The following is a 20225-nucleotide window of genomic DNA, read 5'->3' as shown; positions in this document are numbered from 1 at the left end:
AATTAAACCGGCTGAGATGGGCGCAGGCCATGTGGCGAGGCTGAGTGCCGATGAGATTCCCTCCAAACTGCTGCGCGAGACCCCTGATAGGAGACGGAGGGTAGATAGACCTAGACTGCGTTGGACTGATGGAGTTGCTCAGGACGCGAGGAATATCCTCGGACAGCGTAACTGGATGGCGGCCGCTAGAGATAGAGACGACTGGCGGAAGCATATTGAGGAGGCCAAGACCCACATCACTGGGTTGTAGAGCCAGGAAAGAAGAAGAGAAGGCAAGGCATTCCCGTCCTCGTACCAAATACATATTACACTGCAGAGCAAAGCGTTCACAAAAAGTCAAGCAAAGATCTCCTCCCTCTAACGAAATTTATTTCTGCAAAAAATTTATAACATGCGAACAGAATTCTATAGTAAATTTAAGACATTAAATAATAATAATAAAAAAAAAAAATCTGTAATCGTACACTTGAAGCTCTGAGTGATAGTGGTTTCAAATTCTGAAACCTAAATCAAAGAATTCCAATGAATGGAAAATTCACTGAAATGACCCCGGTTAAGATTCATCCTTTTTTTTTTAGCCTGGTTTTTGGTATAAAAATTAAGCCCATTATAGAAGGCACCTTGGCAGAGGATGCGAATATTATAAAGGAAAGAAAGCGCCACAGTAGCGGAGCAATAAGAGGTGAGGCCTGCAAGGATAATGTGTATTGTGGTTCTAGGTTGGATTCCTGGTCTACAGAATCTTCGATTTTATTTAATGGTTAATGAAAGGAATTTACAGTAAAGTATGTTTACTAGTAGCCTCAGTCCACGATTCCTAATTTGGTAGTTGGAAGTTAAGCCCACTAGAAAAAATAGGCCTTAAATTACTCCTACTTTACTTTATAAAAGAAAGAAAATAAGAGAATTTTGGACTAATTTTCACACCCCCATTTTCTGATAAAATCCAAATTTAATAATACATTAAAATGTTTATTTTTAATTCATTTCATTATTACATATTTCTTTTATGTTTGCTATATTATAAGAGTACAATAATTACCTATCATCAACAATTATAACAAATAGATTATTATTCTTATTTTTGTTTTCTCTTTAAATTAATTATTATTTATTGTAATTTTAATTAATTTTTAATTCTATGTTCCAATTTGTTTTTTTATTATTTTGTAATAGAAATTTATCAATTACAAAAAGTTTTGTTGTATGTATATATTTAATTAACAAACATACGAAACATCTTAATTAAAATCGTGGAATACATCGTTCGTTAATTACGTTTATATATTCACATTTAATTCTTCATTTTTTTTTTTTGTATTAATCCATTTAATTAATTTTTATTTTTAATATTATAGCTATAAAATTACAATGAAACACTTATTTATTTGTTGGGTCTTCAGTTTTGTTTCGGATAAATTAAAGTTAAATTGACAAACTTAAGTACACATTAACGTCCCATTAAGATTTATTTATTTTATTATTATTAATTTTTTTTTAATTTGACCCAGGAAGAGGGACGGCAACCGACAATTTTGCCACCAATTGATCTGTTCTTATCTCTTTATTATTATTTTAAATTTAAAGGACGCCAACAAGGGTTATTGGCGCAAGGAGCTTTATTCATTTCCTGCATACAGTTTTCTTATACAACAGACCACACATTGTCTCTTGGATAGTGAGCACTAAGAAGCTCCTAGGATTTAAAAATCTAAAGGGCCGGCAGGTGGATTCGAACACGGGATCTTCTCCGCGTTGGAATCCATTATACATTAACCACTCAGCTAATCGATTCCCTTTATTTTAATTTTTAATTTAAATTAAATTTATTAATTATTATTTTTATACATATAAATTTCATTATTATTTACATACAATATGTTTTTGAGCTTCCATTTTTTTTATTCTTTACACCTAAGCATTACTTTATTTTTGCCAATCAAATTTGTGATATTTACTTATATATTTTTTAATATTTATTTAATTTTAGTAATTTATACAGGTATATATTTTGTATATATCTAGCTTTCATGTTCGTGCGACAAATAATTTCTTTTAACCTAAAAAATGTCTTAAATATTAAACAAAACTCTAGACATTTACAAATGTAACTTTTATCATTGTCCCAATTGCTGGTATGAATTCAATAATTAAAGGTGCTTTTTCTTTTATGAAATTGAAAAGGCAATCAATTAGAGTGTCCACATGTATTATAATAGAAGTTACATGAATTTCTGAAAATAAAGGAGATACCGTGTGGGCAGCGAACACGATTCGCTGCAGCTTGCATTTAAATATACACTTCGCAATAAATAACCTTCTGTCATTTTATTTTCTTGTACAAAGGTGTGAGGAGGAAACTACTGTGATCCAGTCAAATTTCTGGATTTCCAAATTTTCCACCGCAAAATGGCCGTCTTGAAGTCCTCCAGAATAGTAGAGAACAGAATTAGGAATTTCAAGATTTTTTTAAATGACTTGACAAAGGTGCATTTTTTTTACTTTATAACTTCAAAATGCCTAAAATGAGAATGTCTACTTTGTAAAGACCATTTTTTTTTTCGGACACAAGGTACTTTATTTCATGTGATAACCCAAAATACAGGATCCTGTCAATTGCATAACTTCTCTAACTTTACTTGTTACATACAAAAGGTTAAATAACAGTAATAATCATAAACCAAAATGTTGTATTTTTATGATCTAGCTTACTAATGCAATTTAACAATTGTAGTTATTTACTTTTCTTTGTATGTACTACTACTTCTTACAACAATAAGTTGGCTACAAAGTAAACAATTAAGAATAACAATAATTATAACAACAAAAACAATAAAAATAAAGATAAAATTAGGTCAATGATAGAATGTACATATGATAAATGACTGTTGATATCACATTTGTCGTACGATCATATGATCATTAATCATATTAAATGCCAATAAATAAAATAAACGCCCCAAATATGGGATATGCATAAAATGATATGTACAATAAATTTGAATTTAAATATAATGTATATATTTTGTATTTACAAATTGGGATTTAAATTTTTTTATGTATATATTTATTTGAGGGCTATATTATAGTTTATATAAAACAAAATATTAATAATTATGTATTTAATTGAATTATTTTTTTTTTGTATATTTTTTGAAACATTTTTAATATAAAACTGAAATAATAATAATTTTTTCTTTTAAAAAAGTTACGACTCACGAAGTAAAGCGGAAATATAGCGATCATTTATAATTTTCCCAGTTAAAATTTCACCGGAAGTCGTAGATGTTTTCCAAGGATGTATTTATACTCAAAAAGACTTGACAAAAGATGTTCAAAGACTTCTCAATGCACTGCCAGACTCTTAATAATGTTCTCTTCTTAGATATTTCCTTTTTTTTTTTTTTTTTTTTTTTTTTTTTTTTTTTTTAAATGAAAAATGATCTGTGACCTCCAAAGGCTGGCTGCCCTAAATGTAACATTGGGTTAGTTAATTAAATTACAGAACCCCCGTTAGGGGGAGACTTTGCGAGAAGCTAAAATAGCCTCTGTTATTTGACTAACCAATTGGCATAATGATTGGTTAAGGGACGGAAATCAAACTGCTCTCTGCGATGTTCCACTTAGCCATGATGTCCTATAGGACTGGATAATGGCGTCTCTTATGACACTAAGTTCTTTCATTGATTAGATTATTACATTAAATTTGAAGCAACTAAAGCAGTGGTTCTCAACCTTTCTAATGTGAGTGACCCTGCAATACAGTTCCTCATGTTGCGGTGACCCAAAACCAAAAAATAATTTTGGTGTCATAACTTTAATTTTGCTACAGTTATGATTCGGAATGTAAATACATGATAGATAGAAGATTAAACTAGGGCGGCCTCAAGGCCTACGCCACTACGACCTCTTTGGATCTATTGTGGCTCCCCTCACTCTAAAGCTCACCCTCCAGACCTGTCCTTTTAATCAGACTCTTGATGCTGGAGAGCGGCTCTTAGGTAAAGCTCACAGGCCTTGGTTTTTCATCCCCGAGAAGTAACATCCTTAGCCATACGAGCCCCTCGCACTGACACAACACGTACAGTGCCGTCCTCTGTCTCCTCCTCTTCCTGACAGAACAATATTTAATTATAACGGCGTGCGTTCCAGCTGAATAGCGCTGCTGCAGACCATAGCGCGGCTTCTCAGCGGCTAAAGCCATCGGAAATAGGTACTTTCCGATGTCTTTAGGCGACCCCTGTGTTTTGGTCTTTCGATCCCCGTCGGGGTCGCGACCCCCAGGTTGAGAACCGCTGAACTAAAGGATTATAGGAACTAAGGAATAAGAGCTGAACTCTATATCTTAGAGGAATTTAAGAACCACAGATGGACAGTGCTACGAGTCAAGTACTGCCACAACATAAATCATCCCCTTATTACTAAGTCCAGGATATACCCACTAGTTTTCGTTGAGATATAATCTCCTTCAGCTGCACATGCGCTAAATATCTCCTATTGCAACCTCACGCAGACAAAACAGGATAACCAGTTTCCTCCTTTTCCCAGACATAGTCTACACAGAGGTTCTAGGTTTTAAATCCACCCTAATCCTGTGAAGATGTTTCCTGAACCTACAATGCACTGTAATTAGGCCAGCAAGATACCAGGATGTGTGCTACTTTAAGTTAAATTGAGTACCATAGGGGTGTACTTACCTAAACGAAATATAATGTTTGAACAGCCTGTGTTTGTTTTTTAGTTTGTGAACACGAGTTATTTACGGGAACTCAAAATGGAATTCCCGGTGAAACCCACTGAGAATCGAAAACTTAGCATCGCATTCTCCGTAATATTCGCAATAATAAAAAACAGCCTTACGAAAAAAAAAATTGCCTGAAATATTTCTAAAATTCCTTTCCCTCCAAATTTTCCAATTACATGTACTGATATTTATCTTATTTATAATTAAAATTACAATATTTTCAAAATTCTTTAAATAAAAACCATTCAGTCTTCTTTCTGCACAAAATATCAGCGCCTCTACTAATATTTTACCAATAAATTTTATCAAATATTTATAGAAGAACATACTATATTTACTGTTCAAATTGTTTCCAAGTCTATAATTTCCGTTGGTCAGCTGATGGCGATTAACGTTTTAAGCGCAGAGATTACAGCCGTTATCAGTGTATAAATAATGATAACATCATTCGCTGAACATAATAATAAAGACGACGTAGTTCTAGCTAGTAGAGAACCAGTCGCGGTTGAGGTGGCCGCCGACGATGATGAAAGTGAATACTGTTGTCTTCGGCGACTATTTCTACCACCACTCTTTACACTGCTGCTGGTATCAACTTCATTGTTGTTTAGGAAATCTTCACGATAGACTGGTTCCATTGTTGTGGCTGTAACAATAAAAGAAAAGAAAAACAAAAATTACAAAGATATTACTGAGCGTAATAAATTGGGATTCATAATTTAAAACTTTAACGGAAATATTTAGCTCAATAGATATGTAACTGTTGTCCACAATATTCGGTGATTGTAACGAGAAAACACTGCGCAGAGGCCGGCAGGCACCAATGCCTGAGATGTTGTCGCCTCTTAAAAAAACTTTTTCTAACAAATTAAAAGTAAACTACACACGGAATGCGAACTAAGTGATCTACCACTTACAAAGCCATGTTCATGACCACTAAACCAAAGCCCCGCCCCTTGATCTTTTATTATTATTACACATCTTATGTTTACTCGGGTCCTATCCCAGATGGACACCGATTGACCACTTGCACGCTGTGCTACTAGATGTCGCTAGTGTGGTCTACCACTGTTTACAACTTAACTGAAAGGTTTATTCAGTCTTTTTCGAACAGTGGATTATTACAAAGACGCAAAGCTGTACAACAAAGATATAAACATAAAATTCTGAAGCATATCTTGCTGTAAAGTAACTTGCATTTTAAGTTTTTTTTTTAAATTCTATTACTTTTTTAGTGTATGAAAGCAGATGACCTCAAACACATTTTGATGCAGTATTTGTAAATAAATGAATTTCAATTATTACACCAGTGCTATGCAAAATAACACCAATCTATTCATTGAAACATCACTTATGATAGGCCAATTTTCTTAAAATTTGAAATATAATTTGGTTACAGATGTTTCTGTGCAAATTCGAAATATAAAATTTAATACATACAGATCAAAATAGTTCTCATTTGTAGTAAAAAAAAAAAAAATAAAATAACAATCTGTACAAATAGGCCTATGAGAGAGATTCCTCGCCAAGCAGTATCGTAAAAGCATCGGTGGTTCAGTGGTAGAATGCTCGCCTGCCACGCGGGCGGCCCGGGTTCGATTCCCGGCCGATGCAGTTACTTTTTTTTTTATATTTTTATGTTGACAATTTAATTTGATTGAATACAAAAATGATTTAAATAAAAATGTGAAATAAATATGGATTTTTTTGAAAGGATGATTCATAAATGAAAAAAATTGTTCTTTCATTCACTAATTTCCATTTTATGATCCCTGAGCCACCCACCTCCCAAAGAAAAAGACGAAAAGTTTTATAAAAGTGAACACACATTCTCAAAAAAAAATCGTATTTTCCAAAAACTCTCAAACTTGTAAACTACAAAGTTGACTACAAACGTAAACGTGATATTAATTTAAATTTTTGTAAAATATATTTTACATTACTTTTATCATAATTCCTCCAATAATTTCTCCTAACATTTGAAAAAAAAAAAAAAAAAATCACCAAAGAAGGGCAGTGACAATAAATGAGAAATGAGACCAAAAAATGGACAACAAAGGACCTTGTCTATGTTTGGATGAATATAACATGAGTACACAATCAACTGATGTGACATCACAACAGCTTGTAGGGAACATGTGACACTCTGTGCATTGTTTGATTGGTATAGCTATCTAGGTGGCAGAATGTTTTGTTCAATAAAGGGCTTTTTTTTGATTGGCTGGAAAAACATCGTTATACATGAATATTGTACTTAGTAATTTTTTCATATTTTCTAACTGCAATATTAATAATTCGGAGGGGGAAAAAAAATATAGAAAAAATGAAAATACTAGTTTTACAGTTTTTTTGCTTTTATTTAGAGTATCCCCCCAAAAAAAAAATTCTTATAGTGTTATTTCCGTTTTGGATTTAAAAGGATTGTAGGAAGCGATGGTAAGCCATTCTTTCACAACATAATAAAGTGAGGCGAAGCCACGACAAGGTTTTAGTTCTTTCTCCAATCCCTTATTGAATCTAAAAAATCTTTTTTCGCAATAAATTCTTAACAAAAAAGAAATCTCTCATACACTGCGTACCAATTTCTCGCCATTACAAATCCTTCTTTCTAAAAGGCGGGAGAAGGTTTTAAATCTACTATCTAGGACTCAATTTTATTATACGATATACACGCTAGGTTTGTGTATACGTTCTTTTTTTTACTATCAGATTTATTTCGGATATTTCCTATTTCCCTTGTTTTGTATCAACTCAGATGTACATCTTCATTACAAACTAATCTGCATCTTCTATTTTACACGGCCTACTTAATAATTTGATCTTCCAACAGTTAATTACTTCAGTAGTAAGAAAAGAATAATGCCAATTCAGTCATGAATTTTTTTTTTTTATTCTGCGAAGCTTTCGAGACCTAGGGATTAGTACATCATCAGGGATTATTGACAATATAGTATTTTAACATTATTATAAGGTTGGTGTATCTTCTGTCCTGCTACTTAAGAACTGAGTGTGATCTAATATAAATATTTAATTAACTTAAATTTAAATTATATGAATATATAGTTTTCGTGACCGCAAATTGTTAAACTTAGGACGGAAGATTTGCGAGGAATCGGTCAAATAAATGACAGTACCTCGATAGGGAATTTCAAGTGAAATTTTCTTGAAATGTGCCACATAGTAAAACAGAACAACACAGTTAACTTTAGGACAGACACGTCGAATTTGGCCAACTGCTACAATTTCGTCATTAAAAAATAAATAGATATCCAAATTTTGTAAATAATTATTGCTGGGTTTTGTTAAATTTACTTCAAATCTTTTGGTTATTTGTTATTTAGTTCATAAGGGTTATTTGGTTTCTCCTGTGTTTTGTGTTTAACGGTTTTTGTTGTTAAAAGAAATTTCCCAATATTTATTGTATTTACTCTTTTGTTGTAATTAGTCTATTGTATCTGTCCCATTGTAATTACCAAAATTCCTGGGTAAGTCCCGCTATATCTGTATATATACAGGGTGAACCAGTAAGTATTGTCCATAGGCCTACTGTGTGTAGTACATCTAAAGTGGAGTTCAATTACGTATTGGCCAACTTCATATTTTCCACTGTTCTTGAGTGACGTATCTGAATTAGGTGTTACCCAGTACAACTAGGTGCCTTACAAATAAACTTCACTTATCCTGTTACCTTGGTTTCAAATTTTTCTATCGTACCATAACACTGTTGAGTGCTCGTGAACACGTTTTCTTGTAAAACAAACGTAATTTCTCATACGAAGATAAAAGGAATCCTGGAAAATGATATACCGTTTGAAAGCCCATTAAACAAGGAAACTTTTATAAAAAGTGCCAGCACCTAGGTCGGACAATGATCTCATAAGGGCCTAATGAGTTTTCTTCAAAAATTTCGATTACTTTTATTTTTCCAGCATTCGGAGGAAGATTGAGACTGTTTAGAGAATAACTTATGCTTCGAAATGGTATCAATTTTTAGAAAATTTATCTGTCTTTCTAACCGAGTTATCAGCATCAAATTCGGACTAAAACTTTTTGAGTAATAACATTTTTAATTGGAAAAAAGTAATGATTTTAGAAAAAAACTTTAAAGTGACGTCACTCAAGAACAGTGGAAATTGTGAAGTTGGCCAATACGTCATTGAACTCCACTTTAGATGTACTACACACAGTAGGCCTATGGACAATACTTACTGGTTCACCCTGTATATACCTGCTTCTCCATTTCTGGCTCTTAGTTTCTGTAAATCAACCAAACCCGCATAGCCACGTAAGTTTCAATAATTATAAAGAATTTATTGTATTTTGCTGTTTATTTTTATATTACTGATTTTCTATGTTACTGAATCTCTAAATTGTTTTGTATTTGTAATATCCAGGCTCTGAAGAGGACAATATATTTGTCGAAACGTTGGCAAAGAGACGAGTTGTTTTATTTGACCGATTCCTCGCAAATCTTCCATCCTAAGTTTACTAAATTATATGTTGCTTTCAGAAATCCACGTTGCTGAAAATCATTGCAACCCTACTTAAATAATTAATAACTAAAACTGAAAAAAGTTAAGTCGCATTTCCGGTGGGAGAGAGAAGTAAGAGAGATTGAAAGTATCAAATATCCACACAAAGTTGTAATAAATTTTAATGCATTAATAATAATCTAATTATTTACTTACAATCTGTGTAAATGAAAGTGGACAACTCAGATGTACTTGGTTCTTCTGAAAACAAATTAAAATAAAAATGGAAGAAAAATTAATAGAAAACAAATATGATTTCTTAAATTAAGAGCAAATATTGCATCATATCCCGGTAACTATAATGCAACTATCTCATTTGGCCGATTACAATATTTTGGTTTAAAAAGACACGGCAACTCAGCTTGAACTCGAGAAGAAACCCGCAAGGATTAAGGATTATACCCTTTTTTTCCCCCCTTTAAAACAGCAAAAGTCGTGAGAAAGGAACATTTTTTGCACATCGAGGACCTTAGAATCCTCCCTATTTTAGAAGCTCCAAGGTGGGATATTACTTTAGGACAGCCCTAAAGGCCCTCAGTTAATGGGTTTAGTAATTTACGGTCCTTAACGGCCCAAATTTTGGTAGCGGGTATCCAAGGCCAGGAACCTAACTTTAATAATCTGGACCTGCTATATCTTCGTTATATGATCAAAAATCCAGAAACGAAGGAAGTGTTGGATCAGGATATCAAAGACAACCTCATCCAAACATTGTATCTTAATAAAGATGCTCCTTTTAATAGAATAATAAATAGATTAAATATTTATTATAATAAATATATACAATACATAAAATAAATATAGAAGTATAAATGTACAAAAACATTTCAACCTTCTTAACAAAGTGAAGTAAGAGAAAAGTTAGGTGAGGAGGATTGGAATGCAGGGAAAAAGGAGGAAAAACCTGCAGCTAGTGTAGACAGTTGGAGTAGGATATGTTCTAGTCTTCTGTGTCTGTATGTTGTAGAAGGATCTGCGGGAGGCTATGTCGCGGCATAGTGGATTGGGATGGCAGTCTAGGATGGAAAGGAGTTTGAGCAGACGATGTTGGATAAAGGAGTGTACCGGGGATAATGAGAGTCGCAGTCTCCGTGGAGTGAGTCAATTCTAGTGCGTCGTGGAGAGTCTGTTGCGAGTCCGTAGAAATTTGTTTTGCGTTATCTGAAGTTGCTTGATGTTGCTACTACAAGTCCAGGCTCCAGGCGAAGCAGGCGTAGAGCAACATCGGCCTAATGACTACTTTGTAAAGGAGTAGTTTGTTAGTTACAGTCATTTTGGAGTCACGTGAGAGAAGAGGAAATAATAGTCTTATAGTCCAGTTTGCCTGCGTTTACTTTGTCCTGAACGTGCATAGTGAAAGTCAGTTTGTTGTCTAAAGTTAGCCCTAAGTACTTCACGTGGATAGACCACGGGAAGAGTGTGTTATTACATCTGATTTGTCGGTTAAGAGTGGGTCTGCGTTAGGTGAAGAGTATAACGTTTGTCTTGTCGTGGTTAATTTTAATTTTCCATTTGCTGCAGAATTTTGTAAGTCTGTCTATTGCAAGAGTAAGTCTGTTGGTGATGGTGTCCATTCCTTAAGATGACGTGTATAAGGCCACGTCATCAGCGTACAAGGCAAGGTTGACATGAGGAGGTTTGGGTAGAGATGCTACTTTTATTAACAATGGTATTTACGTACTTCTGATCGTGAAACTTCATACGATTCTTTCCTAACTTTTCGGCTTTTCTATTTTTCCAACGAAATTGATTATACACTGTTAAGAAGTTTTCTTTTAGCCAAGTTTTCATCTTAAGTGTGAAGAAAAATAAAGCGATGCAAGAAGATATTGTCTGGATCAGAAGGGCAGCTGGGCAAGAAAATAAGAGAAATTGAAGAAGGATAAGAAAATAGATCCTCAGAAGCGAAAGATCATTCCTGTAATGGTTAGGCCTACTCTGGGAAAAAATGCATGGTCAAAACCTCTTTTGGATAGGTGGCCACGAGGGAGGAGTTGAAGAAGACGGACCAAGAACGACATTCCTCGAGGAACAATACTAGAAGAATAGCTCGAAAGGATCACACAATATAGGATCAGGAAAATATGACTAAAATAAGAGGGAAAAAACCTTCAGAACAAGGAAAAATTCATTGAAAACATATCGCATGAGTTATAATTTTCATGGCCAAACTTTCACCTCATCGTAGAGTTAAATTATATTTCGCTTTTCATTATTACAAAAACAAAATAAATGGAGACGATTTTACCTTAATTATGAAAGTTGGAAAATGAACTACAAATGAAAAAAAGGTTTTCTCGAATCATTTTCCTGGTAAAATAAATAATTCGCAGAATAAAATAATCATAATAAAATCTAAATTGTTAATTAAGATGTATTATTATTTGTGTTTAATTATATTTTTTGACACTTTTGACAAATTTAGAGTTCACTTCACTTAGAGTGCAGAGTTTAATTTATTTTAAGGGTGAAAATGGTCTGGGATCCCTAAGGGAGTTAATATCCCTAAATCAATAGTATTTATTTCCCAATTCTGATGAAGATGAGATAATAGGGTACTGAGTGCCGCTACAAAAGAATTTAGAAAACACAGCACTACTTTCAAGGATTTCAGTAGTTGGGTCTTAGATTTTCTAGGAGCTTTTTCTTACATCTCATTGTCCGGTGATTGAACATTGGTTGTCTGTAAAGAGAGAACCACTGTTCGGCGGCAGTAAAAAACTGCTAGCTAGTAACACGCCTTTAAAAATAAAATGAGGTTTGCGAGTTAGTTGGTTTGCGAGCAAACGAGGTTTGTTAGTTAGTTGTTCGTGCCATTAACTAACTACAACTTTCAAACGATTATATCTCTTTTTTTATATTTATCAGAATTCTATGATATCTTAACCGAAATGTAGAGTAATGTTAGGTGTATAACTGGTACAAATTGCGATTTACTGGAGATAATGGTTAACGAGATATTAAAGATTAAATTTTGGAGGTTTTCAAACTCTTAGAATTTTTAAACGTTGATATCCCTTTTGGTACGAGGGTCGTTTAAAAAGTCCGTGCAAAGTCAGAGAGATAGCACCACTGGCGCGTATCGAGGTTATGTTTAGTTAGTAGCATCTCTTGGAAGAACACACACCAAGTTTCAGCCAGATCGGTCTATTTCTTTGTGTTTGGCATTCGTTTGAATCGAGGAAGTCGAGTGATTTTCAAAAAATGGACGAAAAAGTATTTCGTGTGTTGATTAAACACTACTTTATGAAAGGCAAAACGACTCAGGAGACTAAAGAGAAGCTTGATAAACATTATGGTGACTCTGCACCCTCGATTAGAACAGTTTATAAGTGGTTTCAAAATTTTCGGAGTGGCCATATGGGCACAAGTGACGCTGAACGTTCTGGACGCCCTGTTGTGGTTACTACTCCAGAAATCATTGATAAAATCCATGATATGGTGATGGATGACAGAAGAGTGAAGGTGCGTGAGATTGCTAGTGCTGTGGGCATCTCGAATGAACGGGTACATAATATTTTGCATCAACATTTGGACATGACAAAGCTATCCGCAAGATGGGTGCCGCGATTGCTCACGCTTGACTAAAAACGAAATCGTGTGCAGTGTTGCAAGGACGGTTTGCAGCTGTTCCAGAAGAATCCGCAGGACTTTAAGCGTCGTTTCGTCACTGTGGATGAAACATGGATACATCACTACACTCCTGAGACCAAAGAACAATCTAAACAATGGGTTACCAAGGGGGAATCTGCGCCAAAAAAGGCGAAGACCGTTCCTTCGGCCGGAAAGATTATGGTGACTGTCTTTTGGGATTCTCAAGGAATAATCCTCATCGACTATCTGGAAAAGGGTAAAACTATTACAGGTGCATATTATTCATCGTTATTGGACCGTTTGAAAACCGAGCTGCAAGAAAAACGCGTTGCAAGAATGCAACGTTATTGGTCCATAAAAAAGTCCTTTTCCATCACGACAACGCACCAGCTCACACCTCAGCAGTTGTGGTCGCAAAATTAATGGAAATAGGGTTCCAACTCGTTTCACATCCCCCCTATTCTCCAGACTTGGCTCCCTCGGACTACTATTTCTTCCCCAATATGAAGAAATGGCTGGCGGGAAAAAGATTTTATTCAAACGAGGAGGTGATTGCAGAAACGAATGGCTATTTTTCAGACTTGGACAAATCCTATTATTCGGAAGGGATCAACAAACTAGAGCAGCGTTGGACGAAGTGTATAAGCCTAAAAGGAGACTATGTTGAAAAATAAAAAAGGTTTACCCCAAAAAATTAAGTAGTTTTTATTTTTGCACGGACTTTTCAAACGACCCTCGTAGTTCATGAGACATTCAATACTGAATATTCAGACGTTATCAAATTCGTTTCGAATTCGATAAAAAACAATTAGGGGTTTTAATTTGATTTTCTGTAATTTATTAGTTATTATTTCAGCGAGAGAGTAACTGCACAAATTTAAATCAGAAAATTAGTGATGAAATTCAGCTGCTAACTTAGTTTTTTTTTTTTTTATTTTCACTTGCAGGTAATTAATTTAGTTATTATAACTAATTTTTGACCACTTAGTAGATTATATAAGTTACACCGCCATGCCTCAGTCTTTTCGGCTGAACTTACTGCCATCAATAAAGGTGCAAATCTCTTGGACTCGATAGAGGCACAAACTATAGACATACTTTCTGACCAGCAACAAGTGTGCTCAACAAGTTAAGATGTCCCGGGCATAACGCTGAATTCACCGTCCACGAAACTGTCCACCTCCTAAAGAGAGCGGGTCTTAATGGAAAGATGGTACGATTGATATGGGATTAGGGGCCACTCAGGGATACCTGGTAATGAAATTGCAGACTGCAAGGCTAAGGAGGCAATACACCTGGAGAATCGAATGCTTGAGAAAATGTTAATTGCAGATGTAAAGAACCTCTTTAAAAACGTACCCATTACAGGGAATGGTCTATATAGAGTACGAAAAATCAAAATATGCCAAAGGTAAATTTTACACCTCTCACTGCAGCCGTCAATTCCTAAAAAACCATGGTACACTGACTTCGCAGAAGGTAGAAAGTTCTGCACTACTCTGATACGACTGCGCTTCAACCATAACTTCTCGCCCCCACCATCTCAGCCGTATAGGAATTTCAGTCCCTCCAATTTGCTGTTGCCCTTCTGATACAATTATAGACGCCAGCCACCTGATCCTAGAATGCACTAGACACCAGGATGATTGGGGACAAACTGTGGAACTCAGTTATAAAAGCGAAATGTCCACTTCCTGCCAACCTACATACCATCCTCACAGAACCAACACCCGAAACATATCTGGCTATCTTCCACTTCATTACTAAGAACAAAATCAAACTTTAAAAAAAAAATAACCGTAACTAAAAGCAAAAATAACCGTAACTAAAAGCAAAAATAACAGCAACTAAAAGCAAAAATAACAATAGTACTCATAAGACATCTCATTAAATAATACACTAGTACATCTCTGGCTAATCTGCACAGACAGGAAGCCAACAAAGAAACAAAATAAAATAACTAATTTTTGCCTCAGATTAAACAAGTGTTCGTGATAACTCCAATCAAAAAAATCTGCATAATTGCAGCGATACTTTTTTTATGCAACAGGAAGTGAACAAACAATTTTTTTAAAAAAAGTACAATTGGTTCGTATACATAACCAATATTGGCTTCTAGCATTATACATATATAGAAATTCAAATAGCCTTGTATTTATATAGAAAATAGACATAAATAACTGCGACCATAATTAGCTGCTACATTGAGTTATTGATCAGCTACTGTCAGGGTGGGGGGGGGGTGGATACATAACTTGAACTCGAGGACCTAATTACCTAAGTTTGCAATTCCCTAGCATCAGTTCGCCTAGTTCTGATTGAAACAATTACAATTCGCTTGTATACTATAGTTTAGAATAGCGGTTATACATTTTACTAAACACTCTAACCAACATTATTTGGCTATGTGTTTTCTGTCTTAGTTACTATTCACACTATAGTTTATTTACTAATAAAATACTTGAATTATTTACAATCTATAGTGAATCTATTTGACTTTGAATCAATTGTCCCGATGAGAATGAAATTGGCGTAAGTCCATTTTGAGCAGTTCTGATATGAAACGAGTGACTTACTTAATGGCCATTCTCAGTATATCTGGCGCAAAGTTAAACAAAACGACATTTTAAAAACCAATTTTAAGAGTTTTATTCCATAAACCAATGCTTCAAGATGCAGAAGACTCGTCACAGAGACTCATTTTACTAGCAGATCTTATTTCAACATAACCGACTACACTATCCACAGAACTGAACACCCTGATGATACTGCCCATGGGGGGCACTGCAATTCTAATAAAAGAAACTGTCAACACGATCTGATCCCAACTAATCCTACCAATTCTCTTCCATCAACAGTCATCTCTCTCCCAATAAACTGAACAGACGATTCAAACTTCACTCTAGACTTCTCGACAAGCGATGTAAACTCTTACAAAAGAATAAACGACCTATCTACACTATGATACTGAAACCTACCTGGGGACTTACGGAATGGAACTTTGGGGCTCAGCCAAAGCTTCCAATATCTACAAGAATCCAATCCTTCCAGTCAAAAAAACACTCCGTGGAATCGCTAATGCTCTCGTACTTTGTCTCTAACTCTACCTTGCACCGAGATTTCCTTGTTCCCTAATGTTTCAGAAGCTGTAAGATCCCGTTATATTAAATTCCACACATCAATCACCTCACATCCTAATCCACTAGTATCCCAACTTACTGCATTGCCTGAATATTCTCCAAGACGGCTGAAGCGCAGGTGGCCACGCGATCTTCTGAATGAAGTATGTGCCAGTGCACAATAGTGAACTGTATCTTTTTGGGAGTTTTCTTTGGGAATGAGTGAATTCTCCCCTCATGCTATTCATGTACTTATCCTATTATCATGTTGTATGTATCAGCTTCACTTATTGCAGAAATATAATGCAGTTGTGAAAGTAAATAAAGTAAAGTAAAAAAATCCAAATTAAAATTTAACTATAATAACACCAACACTAAGGTTTATTTTTAATTTTTAGTTAACTAAAACCATATAGCAATTCACTAATTAACACCACACGACAATAAACTTCACCAAGAAAACAGTCATAAAGAGAAACCAACAATCTGGTGGACTTACGCCACTGTCATTCTCAACAGTATGAGCTTTTGATTAAGTACTAAAACTTTGTGCTTTTCCTGATGGCCAATAAGTGCACTAAGAACTTAGTGCATTGTCACTCTAAACAAAACAGTTGTTGTAGAATACAAAGCTGTCATCGTTACCTTGATTTCAATAAAAACTGGACTTCATTCTCACCGGGCCAATTGTTCGGCGTGAAATAATCGTTATTTATTATTTATTAGATTGTGAAAAGTATTTTGGTCAGGTTACTACACTTTGATCTTAGCCAAAAGGCCGAGAAGCGATAAATTTACGATAAATTTGTTCTCAGAGGAAATAACCACTCTGAGGAACCCTGGGTACAAATAAGTTTGTGAGTATAACTGATATAGCAAATTGATAGGAAATTCAGACTTTGTGTATCTCTTTGGAAGCTACGAGTAACTTCGTAAAAGAGATTCAAAAAATCGGAAGTGCCTCTTCCCGTAATGCTTTATTATATATTTTTATTTAGTGATCTCCCTCGGAAAACACAATTTAGAAAAAAATTGGTTACAATCACAATACTTCTTTTTACTATGAGTAAGAGAAAGAAAGGAAATTTAGCTTTCTTTGAAACTATTGAAATACTAGTTTTTCCTCCCCAAGATTTATCGATTTTCTTTCAACTAAACCCTAAACTAATACAATAGAAACCCTCTTCAAGAACTCTAGTTTATGATACTGATTCAAAATTAATTCAGTTTGATTGAACTAAAAATATTACCTTCTGTTGTCGTAGGCTCTTCTGTGGTTGTGGTGGTGGTCGTAGGAGTTGTAGTTGGAATCTTGATTTCTGAAACAATCAGAAGAAATATTCTATGAAATAAGACCCGCAAAGCTAATATGCATTGTGGTACTGGGTTCGATTCCCGGTCTTGGCCTTGGATTTTATTTAATGGTTAAATGAGAAATAGTAAAGTACGTTTGCTAGTCGCCTCCGTCTAAAGTCCGTTAAGTCCCGCCTGAAAAAATTGGCGATTACTTACTTTACTATTCTATGAAATATTAAAGGTTACTTGATTGGAGATTAACTAATCTCGCAAGTGTTTTTATGAAGAATAGAACATATAGGGGGATATGCCATCTTAATATGGGATTCACTTTTACAGACTCTGTGTAAGTGCATCGATTCAGGAAAAGCCCCAAGATGTTGAAAGTGGTACCTCACTTCCGCACATTCCCTCTCTGTCACACACAGACAAACTATACCACACCCTTTCTCTCATCATACCCTTATACCCAATTTAAACTAGTTAAGATTTGTCCCTTTGGATTGTTACGCTTGACCCTAACCAAAACCAGCTTAGAAACTTCCGCCCAGTAATCTGGTTAGTGCAAACTTGTAACTACCTAAATATACAATCATCTTATATTGTTTGTCTCAGTGTTGTTGAAAACAGTAACCTTAATTTTAACATTAGATTATTTTTGTTTCTAATTTGGGGTAAAGCTTTACTGTTGTTATTAATGTTATTATTTACAATCGAGGTAGGGACCGGGTTCCCTTTGGCACCAAAATGCTAATTGCAGCATCTCCGCTGAGTCTAAGTGATAAATCTTCTCTACAAACAAGATCCAGAGAGCTTCTCTAGCGCAACCTCCCGAAATCGCAATGCAAAGATGAATCTGAAGTTTCCTCCTTACATGGCCGCAGTCTATACACAGTTTTCAACACCCAACACTGTGTGAAAATGTTTTTTCTGAACCTGTAAGGAGGCCAGTCACAGAGATTAATCTTGGTTCCTTTAACTTCAGGATCTCCTTTTTTTTTTTTTTTGCACAGATCGTATTTGATTCCTTGGAACATCCTTTTCAAGTATTTGTCGACCTCCTGGTTAATAAAGTCAAAACCTTTCTTAACCAAAGATTATAGTAGATACCTCGTTCCTGGCCGGCTGATCAGGTAACTTCTTTACCTCTGATGCTAGAATGGATCGTTTACTATTCAATGACTACTTGATTGCACCGGTAAAACCGCCTCAGTGATTCGCTGCCTACATTGATAGTCGAGGGATGAGTTTATTTTAAATGCTACTTTTTAGCGCAGCTTTACTGCCCTTTCAAAATGAGAATCTCCTAATTTTTTAAGGCCTTTTCTCAGCTTCATCTCAGCCTTTCAGCCTGCTAATCCTTGGAGTAGAAGACAAGAGAATTCCAACCTGGAGATTTCGACTCTCAAGCCACTAGTAATCTAGATGGATCCTTTCGTCCAGTGATTAGTCAAACCTTTATCCTATTAGTTGCAAGTACCCTTGGAAAGGTTGTTCAAAACTCAGTACCTTGGCAGGATTTTTGTCCCAAAGTCATGTTGAAAAGAAGATCCTGGGACCACAATCTGATTCGTTTTGATGAGATATATTTCATTTCAAAAATACACTAAATCAATTTTCTGCTTTCTGCTTTAAGGTTGAATTTCTGCTTTCTGCTTCTCAAATGGCTTTCATTTTTTGGTTGCAGTCAATCTTACCTAGATTAAGTATTTTGGGCATTTTAGAAAGACCCACGTTAGCAACACTTGCTTTCAACAAGTAACACTTTAAATAACTCTCAGCATCCACAAGCATCTATATCCTGTTTTTGTTTTGAACCATTTACCAATTCTGTTAATAAATATAATAACTTTTTAAATAAACTAAAAGTTATCCGGTTCAATAAAAGTAAAGAAAGGGAATTCAGTTAACTAGAAGAGGCATAGATTTGTAAAAGTTTTCCTCGTGGGTTGGGAGGAAAGAAAAACAACTGTGAAAAGCCAGACACCCCAAAACCGGATACAGTTTTCTACTAAGATGAAAAACTTTTCCAAGAACAATTTTTAAAGATAAGGAAAATTTTAGGCGTGGAATATTGTTGATAAACGGAAAAGTGTTGAAAACCGGTTAAAATGGAAGGGAAATGGTTTTTACTAATACTACGAGCCAATCATAGTAATTTACTAATTCAAATGATTTTTTTTCAAGTTAATATTGTAAGGCACAGTTCTCCATTTTGAGATTATTGTCTTTAATTTAAATTGCATCTTATTCTAATTAAAATTAAAATGGGATTATTAGTTTCAACTTAGGTTAAAATAATTTGGTTTTTTGGGTATGAGAGAGAGATAGTGGAAACAAGAGTTCGTGCTTGGAAAATTTATAGAGAATTAGGTAGCCTAGCTTTAAATATTAGGGAACTTCCTCTCTAGGTTACTGGGCTTTGGCCCTAATATGAGGCATTTGAATTAGTAACCATAGGGGCTTAGTCAGTATTCTGAGGTCAGCAGCGTATTCACCAAAGGAATGCAAGGCATAATTTGGTGCGCTTTATTAAAAATGAAGCAATAATTCGCTGGTACAATTATTCAATTTACTAAGTTTACAATCGATGAAACTGAATGTACAGGATATGGGAAAAGCTACAACAAGACCAGAAAAAAAAAGATTGGTTGGAATGCATAATATGCCGGAAGTGGGTCCACGAAAATTGCTCTTCTTTTGCGTACGCTTGCCAAAATTGCAGTAAAAGAGCATTTAAAAAGAAGAATAAGTAAATATTAAGTAACCATTCATTTTTTTCTGTTATTTTTAAGTTTTACTAGCGCAATTTCATTTACAGTATGTGGCCATCTCTCCCTAGTTAGATTGGCCAACTCACCCAACCCAGTGGGGATAGATGGCCAATTGCTATTTTTTTTTTTTTTTTTTGTAAGCATAAAAAAATGTTTCCCTTAGCAT

At 34.8% G+C, this 20225-nt stretch overlaps 1 protein-coding gene and 1 non-coding gene across 2 annotated transcripts in view; one reads left to right on the top strand and one right to left on the bottom strand.

Annotated features, from left to right (window-relative positions):
* Positions 1 to 3388: 3388 nt before the first annotated feature.
* The window catches only part of LOC141451631 (lachesin-like), a 469514-nt gene continuing 452677 nt past the window's right edge, over positions 3389 to 20225 (bottom strand). The window contains exons 9-11 of the mRNA XM_074123088.1: positions 17240 to 17308; positions 9433 to 9477; positions 3389 to 5390 (exon numbers count right to left, since the gene is read on the bottom strand). Of these exons, the coding sequence (XP_073979189.1) occupies positions 5119 to 5390; positions 9433 to 9477; positions 17240 to 17308 (386 nt within the window). The 3' untranslated portion in view covers positions 3389 to 5118. The remainder of the gene's footprint in view (positions 5391 to 9432; positions 9478 to 17239; positions 17309 to 20225) is intronic.
* TRNAG-GCC (transfer RNA glycine (anticodon GCC)) lies at positions 6288 to 6358 on the top strand. Its single transcript has one exon. It is a non-coding gene; the product is annotated as a tRNA-Gly (tRNA).

This window comes from Rhodnius prolixus, unplaced genomic scaffold, assembly GCF_049639745.1.
Source record: "Rhodnius prolixus isolate KJV_2025 unplaced genomic scaffold, Rpr scaffold_14, whole genome shotgun sequence".
Lineage (NCBI taxonomy): Eukaryota > Metazoa > Arthropoda > Insecta > Hemiptera > Reduviidae > Rhodnius > Rhodnius prolixus.
The sequence above is the reverse complement of the archived record's forward strand: the minus strand, read 5'-3'. Positions and strand labels throughout refer to the sequence as shown.